Source organism: Lampetra fluviatilis, chromosome 61 (genome assembly GCF_964198595.1).
Source record: "Lampetra fluviatilis chromosome 61, kcLamFluv1.1, whole genome shotgun sequence".
Taxonomy (NCBI): domain Eukaryota; kingdom Metazoa; phylum Chordata; class Hyperoartia; order Petromyzontiformes; family Petromyzontidae; genus Lampetra; species Lampetra fluviatilis.
The window spans coordinates 4,615,733-4,639,258 of NC_136335.1; the positions used below are offsets into that span (position 1 = coordinate 4,615,733).

Sequence of the window (23,526 nt, forward strand, 5' to 3'; positions counted from 1 at the left end):
AGACAACACGTTCTACTTAATTAAATAGACTTTTTGATGTTTTCTCCTACGACATCAGAGTGCAGCGCCACATTAAATACGCACTGCAATGACAATAGTTGAAAGCGATTTGAAGCATGTTTTATATTTGGGGGGGGGGGGCAGAGCTTTGTGACGTCATATTTGAGGGGGGGGGGGGTCTGACTTTTTGTGACGCCGTGTGACAAGGGGGGGGGGGGGGTGAAAAATCATCCAAAATCGCGTGACGTCATTTATGGACGGCCCCTAATTGAGGCCCACGAACGGTTCAGATATTCGTCACCGATGTTTGGCTGCGAGCGGGAATGAAACTCGGGTGGCGGGGTTCGTAGTGCGGCCTGTGACGAATGCACATGCACGTCTACCAAATGTACGCACAACTAACACGTGTCTTTCACATGAGCAACAACAACAACCGCCATTCGCTACTAAGTGGCGGTGACGTCACCACGACGCTTGTGCCAGGCCATGTGCACCTTGAGGCCACGTGAAGTGTCGAACGCCCGCTGGCAGGAGGTCACGGGGCAGACCCAGCAGGTGCCACGGGTCGACTGACCGAGATGACCGAGATGACCGAGATGACTGGCTGATGCACCACCTGTGCCCTCTACTGTACCAACTTGCTGTGCTTTAGCCACCCGGCGCTCCGCTCGTTGTTGTGAGCGTCGCTCCTCCGCCCTCCGTTGTTGTTGGAGGGCGACTGCCTCCAACTGCCCAGTAGCGTCCTTCACGAGCCTCCTCCACTGAGGCCGATCTTGACACCGCTGGTACCAGTCATGTACACACACACGCGCGCGTATTCTCTGCCACACTCGCGGCCAGCCATTGGGGTAAGGTGGTTATCATCCAGCCACCATCATTGGTGAGATGTTTACTACTTCGCTTGGTATACAGGAGGTCATGGGTTCGATCCTGACCCTGAGGCCTATACATTTGTAGTTTGCGTGTCGCGTGGATTTTTTTTCGGTTTCTCCCTCCACATTTAGAATCAACATCACGAGTTTTTTGGCTGCTATAAATATTCCACGCGATGATAAGCCACCTTCGTTAAGCGATTATTTGTGATCTTCAGGCCGCTTCTGAAACGTCGCTATACACAGTACAGTGGGTCTCACCTGGTAAAATAATTTTTAAAACATTTGTATAGTGTTTAAACTTAATTTGGAGCTTTCGTGACTGCAGGAATTATTCTTTGGTTCTTTCGGTAAAGTCAAGGTGTTGACTGTTATGTTATCCGACTCTCTGTTGTATTACATTACATTTCTAAGTATACTACATTTGTGTTTCTATTTAATTTATACCTGATGATGATTGCTTGCGTTGCAATCGAAACGTCGTATGCTAGTATTTAATTTAAATTATTATTTTATCTTGATACGTGACTTTACCGAAAGAACCAAAGAATAATTGTATAGTGTTTGTTGATTTGAATGACTATTTAGCGCTGAACATGTTTAAAGTTTAACGCTCACTGCGCCGTGCCCCTGCTGAGTTTTCTGTTTGCAGCCCCTCCACGCAAAGCTCACAGGAGTGATCCTCTGAGAGGTGAAATGAGTCGGTCTCGTGCTGGAAGTGTGTGTGTGTGTGTGCGTGTGTGTGTGTGCGCGTGTGTGTGTGCACGTGTGTGTGTGTGCGCATGCGTGTGTGTGTGCGCGTGTGTGTGTGTGCACGTGTGTGTGTGTGCGCATGCGTGTGTGTGTGTGCGCGTGCGTGTGTGTGTGTGCGCGTGTGTGTGTGTGCGCGTGTGTGTGTGTGCACGTGTGTGTGTGTGCGCATGCGTGTGTGTGTGTGTGTTTCAAAGTGTGTGTGGGCAGTGGTAGTGTAAGGGTTAGCGCTACGCTGCGCTACGAACCCGGCAACCCGAGTTTGATTCCCACTCAGGGCCAACGCCGATGACGATTAATCTGAACCGATCCTGGGCCTCCCCTAGGTCGACTCAGCCTCAAAATGAGAACCTGGTGCGGTGTGTAAACATCGCTATTCGGGAGACAAAAGCGGCCGGGAGTGGTGCTGGCCACCCACCCCCTCGTGTGCCGTGCAGGACTTCATAGGTGCTCGCTAACAGCACTTGCCCCGACAGTCTGTTAAGGCTACACAGGGGGTCTTTGTCTTTGTGTGTAGGTGCTTGCTAACAGCACTTGCCCAAACAGCCTGTTAAGGCTACGCGGGGGGTCTTTGTCTTTGTGTGTAGGTGCTTGCTAACAGCACTTGCCCCAACAGCCTGTTGAGGCTACACGGGGCATCTTTGTCTTTGTGTGTAGGTGCTTGCTAACAGCACTTGCCCCAACAGTCTGCTAAGGCTACACGGGGGGTCTTTGTCTTTGTGTGTAGGCGCTCGCTAACAGCACTTGCCCCAACAGCCTGTTAAGGCTACACGGGGGGTCTTTGTCTTTGTGTGTAGGCGCTCGCTAACAGCACTTGCCCCGACAGTCTGTTAAGGCTACGCGGGGCGTCTTTGTCTTTGTGTGTAGGTGCTCGCTAACAGCACTTGCCCCGACAGTCTGTTAAGGCTACACGGGGCGTCTTTGTCTCTGTGTGTAGGTGCTTGCTAACAGCACTTGCCCCAACAGTCTGTTGAGGCTACACGGGGGATCTTTGTCTTTGTGTGTAGGTGCTTGCTAACAGCACTTGCCCCAACAGTCTGTTGAGGCTACACGGGGGATCTTTGTCTTTGTGTGTAGGTGCTTGCTAACAGCACTTGCCCCAACAGTCTGTTGAGGCTACACGGGGGATCTTTGTCTCTGTGTGTAGGTGCTTGCTAACAGCACTTGCCCCAACAGTCTGTTGAGGCTACACGGGGGATCTTTGTCTTTGTGTGTAGGTGCTTGCTAACAGCACTTGCCCCGGACAGCCTGTTGAGGCTACACGGGGGATCTTTGTTTTTGTGTGTTTGGGGGAGCGGTGGTGTAGCGGTTACGAAAGCGGCGGTCCGAGTTCGATTCTCGCTCACGGCCAGGGGCTGCGTTCCCTGCTTCCCTGGACCAAGGAGATACCATCCCTGAGCAGGGCCTCCGTCCCAGACTGACGGACCCCGAGACCCGCACCCCGCTCAGTAGAGCGCGATCCCCGTGTCCATCTCGAACCAGGGGGACCGCGAGGCGGGAGGCCCAGTGGCTCCTCCATACAGCACCACCTCGGAGGGCAGCTGGGCCAGTCCTGTGGAGACATCGCCACCACCACCATCAACACCGTCAACGCCATCAACGCCGTCAACGCCGTCAACGCCGTCACCGCCGTCAACGCCGTCAACGCCGTCAACGCCGTCAACGCCGTCACCGCCGTCAACGCCGTCACCGCCGTCAACGCCGTCAACGCCGTCAACGCCGTCAACGCCGTCACCGCCGTCAACGCCGTCACCGCCGTCACCGCCGTCAACGCCGTCACCGCCGTCAACGCCGTCACCGCCGTCACCGCCGTCACCGCCGTCACCGCCGTCAACGCCGTCAACGCCGTCACCGCCGTCAACGCCGTCAACGCCGTCACCGCCGTCAACGCCGTCACCGCCGTCACCGCCGTCAACGCCGTCACCGCCGTCAACGCCGTCACCGCCGTCACCGCCGTCAACGCCGTCACCGCCGTCACCGCCGTCACCGCCGTCACCGCCGTCAACGCCGTCACCGCCGTCACCGCCGTCACCGCCGTCACCGCCGTCACCGCCGTCACCGCCGTCAACGCCGTCACCGCCGCCACCGCCGTCGACGCCGCCACCGCCGTCGACGCCGTCACCGCCGTCGACGCCGTCACCGCCGTCGACGCCGTCGACACCGTCGACACCGTCGACACCGTCGACACCGTCACCACCGTCAACACCGTCACTAACGTCACCACCGTCACCACCGTCACCACCGTCAACACCGTCAACACCGTCACCACCGTCAACACCGTCAACACCGTCACCAACGTCAACACCGCCACCACCGCCACCACCGTCAACACCGTCAACACCGTCAACACCGCCACCACCGTCAACACCGTCAACACCGTCACCACCGTCACCAACGTGAACACCGTCAACACCGTCACCACCGTCAACACCGTCAACACCGTCAACACCGTCACCACCGCCAACACCGTCACCACCGTCACCACCGTCAACACCGTCAACACCGTCACCACCGCCAACACCGTCACCACCGTCACCACCGTCAACACCGTCAACACCGTCACCACCGTCATCACCGTCACCACCGCCAACACCGTCACCACCGTCATCACCGTCACCACCGCCAACACCGTCATTGTCCGAACCTCATCGTCATCGTCACCGCTTCGCCGGACTCTTCATCGGAATCCCTTTCGCCAGGAGGACAAATGATAACATAGCCTGCCTTTGCCATCGCGCCTACACCACCATGTTCCCCACCACCACCACCACCATGTTCCCCATCCTCCCGAACCTCGCCTTGTACTGAAGCTCACGATAGGACCCTACCCAGCAGCAGCAGCAGCGTCACTCAGAATCTGCTTCGGGCACCAAAAGTCTCGGACTGTTACAGCCTCACGTCGATATACACTGCACTATTATACACTATACTACTATACACTACACTATACACTACTATACACTACACTATACACTACACACTACTATACACTACACTATATACTACTATACACTACACTATACACTACTATACACTACACTATACACTACACACTACTATACACTACACTATATACTACTATACACGACACTACTATACACTACTATACACTACACTATACACTACTATACATTACACTATACACTACTATATACTACTATATACTACACTATACACTACTATACACTACACTATACACTACACACTACTATACACTACACTATATACTACTATACACGACACTTCTATACACCAGAGGTGGGACAAAGTCATTGTTATGCAAGTCCAAGTCGAGTCGCAAGTCATCAAATTCATGACTCGAGTCTGACTCGAGTCCAAGTCACATGACTCGAGTCCACACCTCTGCTATACACTATACACTACACTATACACTACTATACACTACACTATACACTACTGTACATTACACTATACACTACTATATACTACTATATACTACACTATACACTACTATACACTACACTATACACTACTATACACTATACTATACACTACTATACACTACACTACATTATTATATACTACACTACTATACACTACTATACACTACACTATACACTACACCACTATACACTACACTATACACTACACTACTACACTACTATACACTACACTATACACTACACTAATATACACTACACTACTATACACTACACTATACACTACACTATACCACTATACACTACACTATACACTACACTACTATACACTCCACTATACACTACACTACACACTATACACTACACTACTATACACTACACACTACACTACTATACACTACACTACTACACACTACACTATACACTCCACTATACACTATACACTACACTATACACTACTATACACTATACACTTCACTACTATACACTACTATACACTACACACTATACTACTATACACTACACTATACACTCCACTATACACTATACACTACACTATACACTACTATACACTACACTATACACTACTATACACTACACTATACACTACTATACACTACACTATACACTCCACTATACACTATACACTACACTATACACTACTATACACTACACACTATACACTACTATACACTACACTACTATACACTCCACTATACACTATACACTACACTATACACTACTATACACTACACACTATACACTACACTACTATACACTACACTATACACTCCACTATACACTATACACTACACTATACACTACTATACACTACACTATACACTACTATACACTACACTATACACTACTATACACTACACTATACACTCCACTATACACTATACACTACACTATACACTACTATACACTACACACTATACACTACTATACACTACACTACTATACACTCCACTATACACTATACACTACACTATACACTACTATACACTACACACTATACACTACACTACTATACACTACACTATACACTCCACTATACACTATACACTACACTATACACTACACTATACACTACTATACACTACACTATACACTACACTATACACTACACTATACACTACACTACTATGTTCACCACAAGTGCGTGTGGTTAATGCAGACTACTTGATGCCCGGTGAGTCCCCCCCCCCCCCCCCCCGTTTGATGTTTGAACATCTTAACACCTCTTCTTGGTTCTTTCGGTAAAGTCACGTAGAATGAAAACAATAAAAATAATAAAATAAAACATAATAAAATAATAAAAATAAAATGAGGACGCCTGCTTGCGTTGTGGAAGAAACGTCGTGAGAATTATTTTATTATGTTTTATTTTAATTATTTTTATTACTTCCCTTCTACGTGACTTTACCGAAAGAACCAAGAAGATGAATCCCTGCAGTCACGAAAGCTTTAAATAGAAATTTTAACACCTGTTTCATTGCCAGAAAGGGTCAACCTATTCCTATTTTATTACACGCTTTTATCAAATCTTGTAACTCAATTTTAACCCACTTCCCAATGTCGTATCGACTGCAAACTTGGTATACTTATGTCATACTGATGACAATACTATATTCTATCATAAAAATACACTTTTTTTTTAAACCATCTTTTTTACATGTTATGTTTCGGCTTGGGTCTAATTGTCCACGCTCAACTGACGTTGGCTGTAAATCACCACAGCTTCGGGGCCACTTCCTGGAGTCGTGGAGTTTTGCCATTACTCGTACGGTACATTTCATTAAAGCGTGTAAAAAAAAAAAAGTATTTTTAAAATATTATTTTAACGTTTTAAAGTGGCAAAAAAAAGTCCAGTGATGTGAAACACTACCACTCGCCCGATGTGCGTGTGTGTTGTTTTCCCTCGCTTTCATCGGCAATATCTAACAGGCTTCAATCGGTAAACATCGACGCACAAACGCCCTCGACAATATTCGAAGCTCCAGGCCAAGTCACGGCGGAACACGAGGGCCGGCTCTGTTCAAAACGCGTCGTAAATCGATTTTTTGGCGTCGTAAGTTGGATTTTAGGCGTCGTAAATCGAATTGTGGGTGGCATAAATTGAATTGTGGGCGGCGTAAATCGATTTTTGGACGTCGTAAATCAGATTTTGGGCGTCGCTAATCTACTTTTGGACGTCGTAAATCGAGTTTCGGTCTCCGTAAATCGAATTTGGGGCGTCGTAAATCGGATTTTTGGCGTCGTAAATCGGATTTTGGTCGTCGTAAATCAAATTGTGGGCGTCGTAAATCGACGCGCGGCGACAACTCGGCAAACGGTCGTAAAATCCGGAGCCCGCCAGCGCTCACCCCCCAGGTGGTGGCTGCAATCGGGTGGCGGTGGGTCCCTGTGGACAGCCTTGCCGGGGTTCGCCTCCTGGTGGGGCCTCGGGGTGCGGGATCGACCCCTCCCCGCGCGGCCGGAGCCCGGGGCGGCGACCGACGGACCCCACCGCTCCCGGCCCACGTCCTTCTTGATTCGCTTCTCCTTGGCGCGCCGGTTCTGAAACCAGACCTGGGCGCGTGCGCACACACACGGGGCTCGGCGGAGCACTCGCACACAGACGCCCTATCGCCTGTATACTCACCCGCACACACTCACCCGCACGACCACTCGCACAACCACTCAATCACTCGCACACTCACTCACCCACTGACTCACACACCCACACACTCACCCACTCACTCACCCATTCACCCACTCACTCACCCATCCACTCAATCACTCGCACACTCACTCACCCATCCACTCAATCACTCGCACACTCACTCACCCACTGACTCACACACTCACACACCCACACACTCACTCACCCATCCACTCAATCACTCGCACACTCACTCACCCACTGACTCACACACTCACACACCCACACACTCACTCACCCATCCACTCAATCACTCACCCATTCATTCACCCACTCGCACACAGACTCCCTATCGCCTGTATACTCACCCGCACACACTCACCCGCACGACCACTCGCACAACCACTCAATCACTCGCACACTCACTCACCCACTGACTCACACACTCACACACCCACACACTCACTCACCCATCCACTCAATCACTCACCCATTCATTCACCCACTCGCACACAGACTCCCTATCGCCTGTATACTCACCCGCACACACTCACCCGCACGACCACTCGCACAACCACTCAATCACTCGCACACTCACTCACCCACTGACTCACACACCCACACACTCACCCACTCACTCACCCATTCACCCACTCACTCACCCATCCACTCAATCACTCGCACACTCACTCACCCATCCACTCAATCACTCGCACACTCACTCACCCACTGACTCACACACTCACACACCCACACACTCACTCACCCATCCACTCAATCACTCACCCATCCACTCAATCACTAACCCATTCATTCACCCACCCGCCTACAGACTCCCTATCACCTGTATACTCACCCGCACACTCTCACCCGCACGACCACTCACACAACCACCCACACACCCACTCAATCACTCACTCACTTACCCACTGACTCACCCACCCACACACTCACCCACTCACTCACCCATCCACTCAATCACTCACCCATCCACTCAATCACTCACCCATCCACTCAATCACTCACCCATTCATTCACCCACCCACCCACAAACTCCCTATCGCCCACACAACCACCCGCACAACCACTCACTGGCACACCCCTTACCCACTGATTCACCCACTCACACACTCACTTACACTCACTCACCCATCCACTCACCCATTCACCCATTCATTCACCCACCCACCCACTAATTCACCAAACCTACTCACTCACCACCCACCTACCAACTCACCCACTCACTCACCCACCCATCCACTCAATAACTCACCCATTCACCCATTTATTCACCCACCTACTAATTCACCCACCCACCCACACTCACTCACCACCCACCTACCAACTCACCCACTCACTCACTCACTCACCCACCCACTCAATCACTCACCCATTCACCCATTTATTCACCCACCTACTAATTCACCCACCCATCCACACTCACTCACCACCCACCTACCAACTCAACCACTCATTAATTCACCCACCCACTCACCCACTCATTCACCACCAACTCACCCACCCACCCACTCACTCACTCACTCACCCACTCACTCACCCACTCACTCACCACCCACCTACCAACTCAACCACTCATTAATTCACCCACCCACTCACCCACTCATTCACCACCAACTCACCCACCCACCCACTCACCCACTCACTCACCCACTCACTCACCCACTCACTCACTCACTCATTCACCCACCCACCCACCCACTCACCCACCCACCCACCCACCCACTCACTCACCCACTCACCCACCCACCCACTCACCCACCCACCCACCAACTCACCCACCCACCCACCCGCTCACCCGCCCACTCACCCACTCACTCACTCGCCCGCCCGCCCGCCCGCCCGCCCGCCCACCCACCCGCTCGCCCACCCACCCACCCGCTCGCTCACCCACCCACTCCCCCGCCCACCCACCCACTCACCCACCCACCCACCCACCCACTCACCCACCCACCCACCCACCCACTCACCCACCCACCCACCCACCCACCCACTCACCCACCCACCCACCCACTCACCCACCCACTTACCCACTCATCCACTCACTCACCCACCCACCCACTCACCCACCCACCCACTCACCCACCCACCCACTCACCCACCCACCCACCCACTCCCCCACCCACCCACCTGCACCACCCGCATGTCGAGCCCGGTCTCGCTGGCGAGTCGCTCCCGCACGTGGCGAGGGGGTTTGGGAGTCGCTTTGTAGGCCCCGCGCAGCGCCTCCAGCTGCCGCGCGCAGATCGTGGTGCGGGGCCGCTTGGTCGGACCCTCCGCGGCGCCCGACGGGTCTGCGTGCACGGTGACGGCACGGTACGGTTACAGCACAGTAATATACAGCACGGTTACGGCACGGTTACGGCACGGCACGGTGACGGCACGGCACGGTTACAGCACAGTAATATACAGCACGGTTACGGCACCGTTACGGCACGGCACGGTTACGGCACGGTTACAGCACGGTATGGTTACGGCACAGTACGGTTATGGCACAGTAATGTACAGCACGGTTACGGCACGGCACGGTTACGGCACGGTTACGACACAGTACGGTTACGGCACAGTAATGTACAGCACGGTTATGACACGGTTACGACACGGTTACGACACAGTAATATACAGCACGGTTACGACACAGTAATATACAGCACGGTTACGACACGGTTACGACACAGTAATATACAGCACGGTTACGGCACGGTTACGGCACGGTTATGTACGGCACGGTTACGACACAGTAATATACAGCACGGTTACGACACGGTTACGACACAGTAATATACAGCACGGTTACGGCACGGTTACGGCACGGTTATGTACGGCACGGTTACGACACAGTAATATACAGCACGGTTACGACACGGTTACGACACAGTAATATACAGCACGGTTACGGCACGGTTACGGCACGGTTATGTACGGCACGGTTACGACACAGTAATATACGGCACGGTTACGACACAGTAATATACGGCACGGTTACGACACAGTAATATACAGCACGGTTACGGCACGGTTACGGCACGGTTATGTACGGCACGGTTACGACACAGTAATATACGGCACGGTTACGACACAGTAATATACGGCACGGTTACGACACAGTAATATACGGCACGGTAACGACACGGTTACGACAGTAATATACAGCACGGTTACGGCACGGTTACGGCACGGTTATGTACGGCACGGTTACGACACAGTAATATACGGCACGGTTACGACACAGTAATATACGGCACGGTTACGACACAGTAATATACAGCACGGTTACGGCACGGTTATGTACGGCACGGTTATGACACAGTAATATACGGCACGGTTACAACACAGTAATATACGGCACGGTTACGACACGGTTACGACACAGTAATATACAGCACGGTTACGGCACGGTTACGGCACGGTTATGTACGGCACGGTTATGACACGGTTACGACACGGTTACGACACAGTAATATACAGCACGGTTATGACACGGTTACGACACAGTAATATACAGCACGGTTACGACACAGTAATATACAGCACGGTTACGACACGGTTACGACACAGTAATATACAGCACGGTTACGGCACGGTTACGGCACGGTTATGTACGGCACGGTTACGACACAGTAATATACGGCACGGTTACGACACAGTAATATACGGCACGGTTACGACACGGTTATGTACGGCACGGTTATGACACGGTTACGACACGGTTACGACACAGTAATATACAGCACGGTTATGACACGGTTACGACACAGTAATATACAGCACGGTTACGACACAGTAATATACAGCACGGTTACGACACGGTTACGACACAGTAATATACAGCACGGTTACGACACGGTTACGACACAGTAATATACAGCACGGTTACGACACGGTTACGACACAGTAATATAACGCACGGTTACGACACGGTTACGACACAGTAATATACAGCACGGTTACGACACAGTAATATACAGCACGGTTACGACACGGTTACGGCACGGTTATGTACGGCACGGTTACGACACAGTAATATACGGCACGGTTACGACACAGTAATATACAGCACGGTTACGACACAGTAATATACAGCACGGTTACGGCACAGTTACGGCACGGTTATGTACGGCACGGTTACGACACAGTAATATACGGCACGGTTACGACACAGTAATATACAGCACGGTTACGGCACGGTTACGGCACGGTTATGTACGGCACGGTTACGACACAGTAATATACGGCACGGTTACGACACAGTAATATACGGCACGGTTACGACACAGTAATATACGGCACGGTAACGACACGGTTACGACAGTAATATACAGCACGGTTACGGCACGGTTACGGCACGGTTATGTACGGCACGGTTACGACACAGTAATATACGGCACGGTTACGACACAGTAATATACGGCACGGTTACGACACGGTTACGACACAGTAATATACAGCACGGTTACGGCACGGTTATGTACGGCACGGTTATGACACAGTAATATACGGCACGGTTACAACACAGTAATATACGGCACGGTTACATCACGGTTACGACACAGTAATATACAGCACGGTTACGGCACGGTTACGGCACGGTTATGAACGGCACGGTTATGACACGGTTACGACACGGTTACGACACAGTAATATACAGCACGGTTATGACACGGTTACGACACAGTAATATACAGCACGGTTACGACACAGTAATATACAGCACGGTTACGACACGGTTACGACACAGTAATATACAGCACGGTTACGGCACGGTTACGGCACGGTTATGTACGGCACGGTTACGACACAGTAATATACGGCACGGTTACGACACAGTAATATACGGCACGGTTACGACACAGTAATATACAGCACGGTTACGGCACGGTTATGTACGGCACGGTTATGACACGGTTACGACACGGTTACGACACAGTAATATACAGCACGGTTATGACACGGTTACGACACAGTAATATACAGCACGGTTACGACACAGTAATATACAGCACGGTTACGACACGGTTACGACACAGTAATATACAGCACGGTTACGACACGGTTACGACACAGTAATATACAGCACGGTTACGACACGGTTACGACACAGTAATATAACGCACGGTTACGACACGGTTACGACACAGTAATATACAGCACGGTTACGACACAGTAATATACAGCACGGTTACGACACGGTTACGGCACGGTTATGTACGGCACGGTTACGACACAGTAATATACGGCACGGTTACGACACAGTAATATACAGCACGGTTACGACACAGTAATATACAGCACGGTTACGGCACAGTTACGGCACGGTTATGTACGGCACGGTTACGACACAGTAATATACGGCACGGTTACGACACAGTAATATACAGCACGGTTACGGCACGGTTACGGCACGGTTATGTACGGCACGGTTACGACACAGTAATATACGGCACGGTTACGACACAGTAATATACGGCACGGTTACGACACAGTAATATACGGCACGGTAACGACACGGTTACGACACAGTAATATACAGCACGGTTACGGCACGGTTACGGCACGGTTATGTACGGCACGGTTACGACACGGTTACGACACAGTAATATACAGCACGGTTACGGCACGGTTACGGCACGGTTATGTACGGCACGGTTACGACACAGTAATATACGGCACGGTTACGACACGGTTACGACACAGTAATATACAGCACGGTTACGGCACGGTTACGGCACGGTTATGTACGGCACGGTTACGACACAGTAATATACCGGCACGGTTACGACACAGTAATATACGGGACGGTTACGACACAGTAATATACGGCACGGTTACGACACGTTTACGACACGGTTACGACACGGTTACGACACAGTAATATACAGCACGGTTATGACACGGTTACGACACAGTAATATACGGCACGGTAACGACACGGTTACGACAGTAATATACAGCACGGTTACGGCACGGTTACGGCACGGTTATGTACGGCACGGTTACGACACAGTAATATACGGCACGGTTACGACACAGTAATATACGGCACGGTTACGACACGGTTACGACACAGTAATATACAGCACGGTTACGGCACGGTTATGTACGGCACGGTTATGACACAGTAATATACGGCACGGTTACAACACAGTAATATACGGCACGGTTACGACACGGTTACGACACAGTAATATACAGCACGGTTACGGCACGGTTACGGCACGGTTATGTACGGCACGGTTATGACACGGTTACGACACGGTTACGACACAGTAATATACAGCACGGTTATGACACGGTTACGACACAGTAATATACAGCACGGTTACGACACAGTAATATACAGCACGGTTACGACACGGTTACGACACAGTAATATACAGCACGGTTACGGCACGGTTACGGCACGGTTATGTACGGCACGGTTACGACACAGTAATATACGGCACGGTTACGACACAGTAATATACGGCACGGTTACGACACAGTAATATACAGCACGGTTACGGCACGGTTATGTACGGCACGGTTATGACACGGTTACGACACGGTTACGACACAGTAATATACAGCACGGTTATGACACGGTTACGACACAGTAATATACAGCACGGTTACGACACAGTAATATACAGCACGGTTACGACACGGTTACGACACAGTAATATACAGCACGGTTACGACACGGTTACGACACAGTAATATACAGCACGGTTACGACACGGTTACGACACAGTAATATAACGCACGGTTACGACACGGTTACGACACAGTAATATACAGCACGGTTACGACACAGTAATATACAGCACGGTTACGACACGGTTTACGGCACGGTTATGTACGGCACGGTTACGACACAGTAATATACGGCACGGTTACGACACAGTAATATACAGCACGGTTACGACACAGTAATATACAGCACGGTTACGGCACAGTTACGGCACGGTTATGTACGGCACGGTTACGACACAGTAATATACGGCACGGTTACGACACAGTAATATACAGCACGGTTACGGCACGGTTACGGCACGGTTATGTACGGCACGGTTACGACACAGTAATATACGGCACGGTTACGACACAGTAATATACGGCACGGTTACGACACAGTAATATACGGCACGGTAACGACACGGTTACGACACAGTAATATACAGCACGGTTACGGCACGGTTACGGCACGGTTATGTACGGCACGGTTACGACACGGTTACGACACAGTAATATACAGCACGGTTACGGCACGGTTACGGCACGGTTATGTACGGCACGGTTACGACACAGTAATATACGGCACGGTTTACGACACGGTTACGACACAGTAATATACAGCACGGTTACGGCACGGTTATGTACGGCACGGTTACGACACAGTAATATACGGCACGGTTACGACACAGTAATATACGGGACGGTTACGACACAGTAATATACGGCACGGTTACGACACGTTTACGACACGGTTACGACACGGTTACGACACAGTAATATACAGCACGGTTATGACACGGTTACGACACAGTAATATATGGCACGGTTACGACACAGTAATATACAGCACGGTTACGACACGGTTACGACACGGTTACGACACGGTTACGACACAGTAATATACAGCACGGTTACGACACGGTTACGACACAGTAATATACAGCACGGTTACGACACGGTTACGACACGGTTATGACACGGTTACGACACAGTAATATACAGCACGGTTATGACACAGTAATATACAGCACGGTTACGACACGGTTATGACACGGTTACGACACGGTTACGACACAGTAATATACAGCACGGTTATGACACGGTTACGACACAGTAATATACAGCACGGTTACGACACAGTAATATACAGCACGGTTACGACACGGTTACGACACAGTAATATACAGCACGGTTATGACACGGTTACGACACAGTAATATACAGCACGGTTACGACACGGTTACGACACAGTAATATACAGCACGGTTACGACACGGTTACGACACAGTAATATACAGCACGGTTATGACACGGTTACGACACAGTAATATACCGCACGGTTACGACACAGTAATATACAGCACGGTTACGACACGGTTACGACACAGTAATATACCGCACGGTTACGACACAGTAATATACAGCACGGTTACGGCACGGTTACGGCACGGTTATGTACGGCACAGTTACGACACGGTTATGTACGGCACGGTTACGACACAGTAATATACAGCACGGTTACGGCACGGTTATGTACGGCACGGTTACGACACAGTAATATACGGCACGCTTACGACACGGTTACGACACAGTAATATACAGCACGGTTACGACACGGTTACGACACAGTAATATACGGCACGCTTACGACACGGTTACGACACAGTAATATACGGCACGGTTACGACACGGTTACGACACAGTAATATACAGCACGGTTACGGCACGGTTACGGCACGGTTATGTACGGCACGGTTACGACACAGTAATATACGGCACGGTTACGACACGGCTATTGTACGAGGTTACGATACGGTTATTGTACGAAAAGGTACGGCACGGTACGGTTAGAGTACGGCACGGTAAGGTACAGCATGGTACACCAAGCTGGTGTGAGAGAGGTGGGGGCGAGGGGGTGAGGGAGGTGGGGGTGAGAGGGTGAGTGGGTGAGAGTGGGTGAGGGTGGTGAGGGTGGTGAGCGAGTGGGTGAGGGTGGTGAGGGTGAGCGAGGTGGTGAGGGTGGTGAGGGTGGTGAGCGAGTGGTTGAGGGTGGTGAGCGAGGTGGTGAGGGTGGTGAGCGAGTGGGTGGTGAGGGTGGTGAGGGTGGTGAGCGAGGTGGTGAGGGTGGTGAGCGAGTGGGTGGTGAGGGTGGTGAGCGAGGTGGTGAGGGTGGTGAGCGAGTGGGTGAGAGGGTGGTGAGGGTGGTGAGCGAGGTGGTGAGGGTGGTGAGCGAGTGGGTGGTGAGGGTGGTGAGGGTGGTGAGCGAGGTGGTGAGGGTGGTGAGCGAGTGGGTGGTGAGGGTGGTGAGCGAGGTGGTGAGGGTAGCGATGAGCACCACCGGTCTCCGCGTGTTGACGCTGCGCGGTGCCTCCCGCCGTCCCGTGGTGAGCATCTTGTTGTTGTAGTTGTTGTAGTTGTAGTTGTTGTAGCTGCTGTTGTTGTTGCTGCTGTTGTTGTTGAGCAGCAGGCGGGGGCAGGTGAGCCAGGCAGACGAGGCGCGCGTTCTGGCAGCAGCAGGAACCGATCCCCCGTGACGAGGCGCCGCGCGCATGCGCAGCACGCGAAGCAGCGCGCGTGGTAGAGGCGCTCGCGCGCGCGCCGCACAGACTCGCCCGGGGCGATGCCCTCGGAGCAGCCGCAGCAGCGGGTGCCGAACCGCCTGGGGGGGGGGGGGCAGAGGGGGGGGAGGGGGGGGGGGCGATGGGGGGGGCAGAGGGGGGGGAGGGGGGGGGGCAGAGGGGGGGGGAGGGGGGGGGGCAGAGGGGGGGGAGGGGGGGGGGGCGATGGGGGGGGCAGAGGGGGGGGGAGGGGGGGTGGAGGGGGGGGCGTGGGGGGGGGACGTGGGGGGGGGGACGTGGGGGGGGGACGTGGGGGGGGGGGACGTGGGGGGGGGGGAGACGTGGAGAGGGAGGGGGGAGGAGACGTGGAGGGAGGGGGGGGGAGACGTGGGGGGGCGGAAACGTGGAGGTGGGGGGGGGGGACGTGGGGGGGGGACGTGGAGGGGGGGCGGGAGACGTGGGGGGGGGGAGACGTGGGGGGGGGAGACGTGGGGGGAGACGTGGGGGGGGCGGAAACGTGCAGGGGGGGCGGGAGACGTGGGGGGGGGGGGAGACGTGGGGGGGGGGGAGACGTGGGGGGGGGGGGGAGACGTGGGGGGGGGGGGGGATAAGTGGAGGGGGGAGACGTGGTGTACAGGAGGTCGTGGGTTCGATCCCGACCCTGACACTTGCTGCTGTATATTTCGAGTTTGCGTGTCCCTCTCCCCGTGGTCGCGTGGATTTTTCTCCGGGTCCTCCGAGTTGGCGGCTATAAATGCCCCACACGATGATGGTGATGATGTTGGGCTATCATTTGTGATGGTGAGGTCGGTTCTGACAAACAAATAGCTACACATCTCACTTGGGGCCTTACCTGTTACAATGTTTTTTTTGTTTGTAGATTAATTGTCTAAGAACAGTTTAACAAGAAGGTGAGATCGCGTACATCTGAACGTGTCGTTGAACCCGCCACCACCCGACACAACCAATTACACTGGTCGACACACTTTTTCTGGCATAAGGTATTCCAACTTTTTTAAGGTGATTCCAAATCTGGCATCAGTTTTTGTCCATCGCATCAGGTTTTTGAGATACCAAATATTGCATTTTCAATAAAAACTGCGGAAGAAAAATATTAAATAAATATGGATATCTACATAAAATGATATTATAAACACACTATCCTAAAAAATACAGCACCGTATTTTAACACTAAAGCAGTCACCGACTCGCAACAACTTGCAATCTTAAGTGACAGAGTTAATTTTGGGTAAAATCAATGAAAATGGGGTATGCCGATAGCATAAAATGAGATGTGATAGAGCAAATCTGAGCTCAGATTTGGAATCGGCACCCTGAAATTAGTCTAGAACAGCTGCAAAAGTCCAGGCCAGAAAACAATGTTTTTTTTTGTTGGTGACCAGTGTTATTAAGGTTTTGCCACCTAAACAAAACCCTTGCCAATTCGTTAATCATCATGGGACCTCTTTTGCCAGTACCAACATATACTAATAGGGTTTTTCCCCTTTTTAAATCCTTTATATTAAGTTCACTTGCTTGCTTGCTTACGACCGTGCAAATCTTTCGGTCGTTTTTTAACCCACTTCCCGTGATCCAATCGAGCTGACATTTTGCACACAGACTCGTTGTGCGTGACAATTAATGTTCGTGAAATTTTTTTTCCAAAATTTTACACTTTTTAGGACAAAAATATTATATGTAATTACCAATTGCTTAATGCTGCCATGCAATCATCTGACCCATAGGTGGCAGCCATCTCAAGCCAGAGGACGAGAGGACTCTAGCCGCCACGCATATAAAGGATGTACTGTATAGTGAAACACTTTGTTTTTACGGGTTATACTTGTTTCGCACGCCTTTTGGCGTCATCTGGTCGAACACCATATGAGACTAGGCTCTAAAGAAAGCTGTCTCTGGTGTGGACCAATCCGTTTCAAAGACAATGCATAAATTATCAGAGTTGTGTTTTTTGCTTCCATTTGACTGCAAGTATTGTGGTTAATGTAAGCATTATTCCTTGCTAAAGGTGTCAGTTTCGTTGCCAGAAAAAAAGGGGAAAAACTCCTATTAGTATAATTCGTTAATCGTACAGCAACACCGGCGGCGCGCTGGAGAGTAAACCCACGACGCTCAGCAATGCGCGTACGACATTCCGCCGGCAAAATTGCAACCGGCACCATCAGGCGACAGCCAGAGTTGGAGGAGTCAGTGCCGTGGCACCTCCATGCCCGCGGGACTGAGCGAGGAAGATCTGTCTGCTGACGTGGAGTGGCGAGGCCTTCATCCAGCATCGGATTGATGCTGGATACTGCTCGCGGCGGTGATGATGCAACGTTGTCGTTACACACCTAACATTCAACACGTGTCCCACGTGTCTCTCCCACGTGTCCCCCCGTGTCTCCCCCGTGTCTCCCCACGTCTCTCCTGTGTCTCCCCGTGTCTCCCCGTGTCTCCCATGTGTCTCCCCCGTGTCTCCCCCGTGTCTCCCCACGTCTCCCCGTGTCTCCCCCCATCTCCCCACATCTCCCCCGTGTCTCCCCCACGTCTCCCCGCGTCTCCCCGTGTCTCCCCGTGTCTCACCCGTGTCTCCCCCCGTGTCTCCCCCGTGTCTCCCCGTGTCTCCCCAGTGTCTCCCCACATCTCCCCCTTGTCTCCCCGTGTCTCCCCAGTGTCTCCCCAGTGTCTCCCCCGTGTCTCCACACGTGTCTCTCCGTGTCTCTCAGTGTCTCCCCACGTCTCCCCGTGTCTCCCCCGTGTCTCTCAGTGTCTCCCCACGTCTCCCCCGTGTCTCCCCACGTCTCCCCACGTCTCCCCGTGTCTCCCCCGTGTCTCCCCGTGTCTCTCAGTGTCTCCCCACGTCTCCCCCGTGTCTCCCCACGTCTCCCCACGTCTCCCCGTGTCTCCCCCGTGTCTCCCCCGTGTCTCTCAGTGTCTCCCCACGTCTCCCCCGTGTCTCCCCACGTCTCCCCACGTCTCCCCACGTCTCCCCGTGTCTCCCCCGTGTCTCTCAGTGTCTCCCCACGTCTCCCCCGTGTCTCCCCACGTCTCCCCACGTCTCCCCGTGTCTCCCCCGTGTCTCTCAGTGTCTCCCAACGTCTCCCCCGTGTCTCCCCACGTCTCCCCACGTCTTTCCCGTGTCTCCTCACGTCTCCCCGTGTCTCCTCACGTCTCTCCCTGTGTCTCCCCCGTGTCTCCCCCGTGTCTCCTCGTGTCTCCCCAGTGTCTCCCCACGTCTCCCCGCGTCTCCCCGTATCTCCCCCACGTCTCCCCGCGTCTCCCCGTATCTCCCCCACGTGTCTCCTCACGTCTCCCCGTGTCTCCCCCGTGTCTCCCTGTGTCTCCCCACATCTCTCCCGTGTCTCCCCACGTGTCTCCCCCGTGTCTCCCAGTGTCTCCCCACATCTCTCCCGTGTCTCCCCACGTGTCTCCCCCGTGTCTCCCAGTGTCTCCCCACGTCTCCCCACGTCTCTCCTGTGTCTCCCCCGTGTCTCCCCCGTGTCTCCCCGTGTCTCCTCCGTGTCTCCCCACGTCTCCCTCGTGTCTCCCCACGTCTCCCATGTGTCTCCCCCGTGTCTCCCTGTGTCTCCCCACATCTCTCCCGTGTCTCCCCACGTGTCTCCCCCGTGTCTCCCAGTGTCTCCCCACATCTCTCCCGTGTCTCCCCACGTGTCTCCCCCGTGTCTCCCAGTGTCTCCCCACGTCTCCCCACGTCTCTCCTGTGTCTCCCCCGTGTCTCCCCCGTGTCTCCCCGTGTCTCCTCCGTGTCTCCCCACGTCTCCCTCGTGTCTCCCCACGTCTCCCATGTGTCTCCCCCGTGTCTCCCCCGTGTCTCCCCGTGTCTCCCCCGTGTCTCCCCGTGTCTCCCCACGTCTCCCACGTGTCGCCCCACATCTCCCCCGTGTCTCCCCCGTGTCTCCCCACGTCTCCCCACATCTCCCCCGTGTCTCCCCGTGTCTCCCAGTGTCTCCCCGTGTCTCCCCACATCTCCCCCGTGTCTCCCCGTGTCTCCCCACATCTCCCCCGTGTCTCCCAGTGTCTCCCCATGTCTCCCCACGTCTCCCCACATCTCCCCCGTGTCTCCCAGTGTCTTTCCGTGTCTCCACACGTCTCCCCCGTGTCTCCCCCGTGTCTCCCCGTGTCTCCCCGTGTCTCCCCACATCTCCCCCGTGTCTCCCAGTGTCTCCCCGTGTCTCCCCCGTGTCTCCCCACGTCTCCCCACATCTCCCCCGTGTCTCCCAGTGTCATTCCGTGTCTCCACACGTCTCCCCCGTGTCTCCCCGTGTCTCCCCGTGTCTCCTCACGTCTCCCCCGTGTCTCCCCCGTGTCTCCCTACATCTCTCCCGTGTCTCCCCCCGTGTCACCCCCGTGTCTCCCCCGTGTCTCCCTCGTGTCTCCCCGTGTCTCCCTACATCTCTCCCGTGTCTCCCCCGTGTCTCCCCGTGTCTCCCCGTGTCTCCCCACATCTCCCCCGTGTCTCCCCGTGTCTCCACACGTCTCCACGTGTCTCCCCACGTGTCTCCGCGCTACCTGAAGAAGTCGTCTCGGCAGAAGAGCTTCCCGTCTCGCGAGTAGCAGGTGTCTGTGAGTCTCGCGCCGCACTCCGCACAGCGGAGACAGCGCGGGTGCCAGGCTAGGTCCACCGCGCGGAGCAAGAAGCGGCCGTGGATGCGCGCGGAGCATCCAGCGCACACGGGGACACCTGGACACGTGTGCGGAGACACGAGGGGGAGACACGGGGAGGGGGAGACACGGGGCGTGCGGAGACACGAGGGGGAGACACGGGGAGGGGGAGACACGGGGCGTGCGGAGACACGAGGGGGAGACACGGGGAGGGGGAGACACGGGGCGTGCGGAGACACGAGGGGGAGACACGGGGAGGGGGAGACACGGGGCGTGCGGAGACACGAGGGGGGAGACACGGGGAGGGGGGAGACACGGGGAGGGGGGAGACACGGGGAGGGGGGAGACACGGGGAGGGGGGAGACACGGGGAGGGGGGAGACACGGAGTGTGCGGAGACACGAGGGGGAGACACGGGGCGTGCGGAGACACGGGAGGGAGACACGCGGAGGGGGAGACACGGGGAGGGGGGAGACACGGGGCGTGCGGAGACACGAGGGGGAGACACGGGGCGTGCGGAGACACGAGGGGGAGACACGGGGGAGACACGGGGCGTGCGGAGACACGGGAGGGAGACACGGGGAGGGGGAGACACGGGAGGGGGAGACACGGGGCGTGCGGAGACACGAGGGGGAGACACGGGGAGGGGGAGACACGGGGCGTGCGGAGACACGGGAGGGAGACACGGGGCGTGCGGAGACACGAGGGGGAGACACGGGGAGGGGGAGACACGGGGCGTGCGGAGACACGGGAGGGGGGAGACACGGGGAGGGGGGAGACACGGGGAGGGGGGAGACACGGAGTGTGCGGAGACACGAGGGGGAGACACGGGGGAGACACGGGGCGTGCGGAGACACGAGGGGGAGACACGGGGAGGGGGGAGACACGGGGCGTGCGGAGACACGAGGGGGAGACACGGGGCGTGCGGATACACGAGGGGGAGACACGGGGGAGACACGGGGCGTGCGGAGACACGGGAGGGAGACACGGGGAGGGGGAGACACGGGAGGGGGAGACACGGGGCGTGCGGAGACACGAGGGGGAGACACGGGGAGGGGGAGACACGGGGCGTGCGGAGACACGGGAGGGAGACACGGGGCGTGCGGAGACACGAGGGGGAGACACGGGGAGGGGGAGACACGGGGCGTGCGGAGACACGGGAGGGGGGAGACACGGGGAGGGGGGGAGACACGGGGAGGGGGGAGACACGGAGTGTGCGGAGACACGAGGGGGAGACACGGGGGAGACACGGGGCGTGCGGAGACACGAGGGGGAGACACGGGGGGAGACACGGGGCGTGCGGAGACACGAGGGGGAGACACGGGGCGTGCGGAGACACGAGGGGGAGACACGGGGAGGGGGAGACACGGGGCGTGCGGAGACACGGGAGGGAGACACGGGGCGTGCGGAGACACGAGGGGGAGACACGGGGAGGGGGAGACACGGGGCGTGCGGAGACACGGGAGGGGGGAGACACGGGGAGGGGGGAGACACGGAGTGTGCGGAGACACGAGGGGGAGACACGGGGCGTGCGGAGACACGGGAGGGAGACACGCGGAGGGGGAGACACGGGGAGGGGGGAGACACGGAGTGTGCGGAGACACGAGGGGGAGACACGGGGAGGGGGGGGACACGGAGACACACGTGGAGACGTTGGGACACTTGGGAGATCTGGATACACTTGGGAGACGAGGGGACACATTTGGGAGACACCGTGTCTCCACACATGTGTGTACATATGATGGTACGCTGTGTGTGTAAACACTGTGATGGTACACGCTGTGTGTGTGTACACGCTGTGTGTGTGTACACGCTGTGTGTGTGTACACGCTGTGTGTGTGTACACGTGGTGGGTACACGCTGCGTGTGGTTGCTGCACGCACCTGGCGAGGAGGCGCGTGGAGGAGGCGTCTCCTGCTCCATCAGCATCGCGACCTCGCAGCTCAT

The 23,526-nt window shown here is 54.5% G+C and overlaps 1 protein-coding gene across 1 annotated transcript; it reads right to left on the reverse strand.

The window, feature by feature from the left end:
• Nucleotides 1–3,067: 3,067 nt before the first annotated feature.
• LOC144951262 (LIM/homeobox protein Lhx3-like) lies at nt 3,068–23,526 on the reverse strand. Its single transcript, XM_078881421.1, is given in 7 exon segments — nt 3,068–3,174; nt 7,393–7,597; nt 9,819–9,982; nt 16,738–16,903; nt 16,905–17,061; nt 21,488–21,659; nt 23,463–23,526. Coding segments are annotated over 7 exon segments (1,035 nt in total).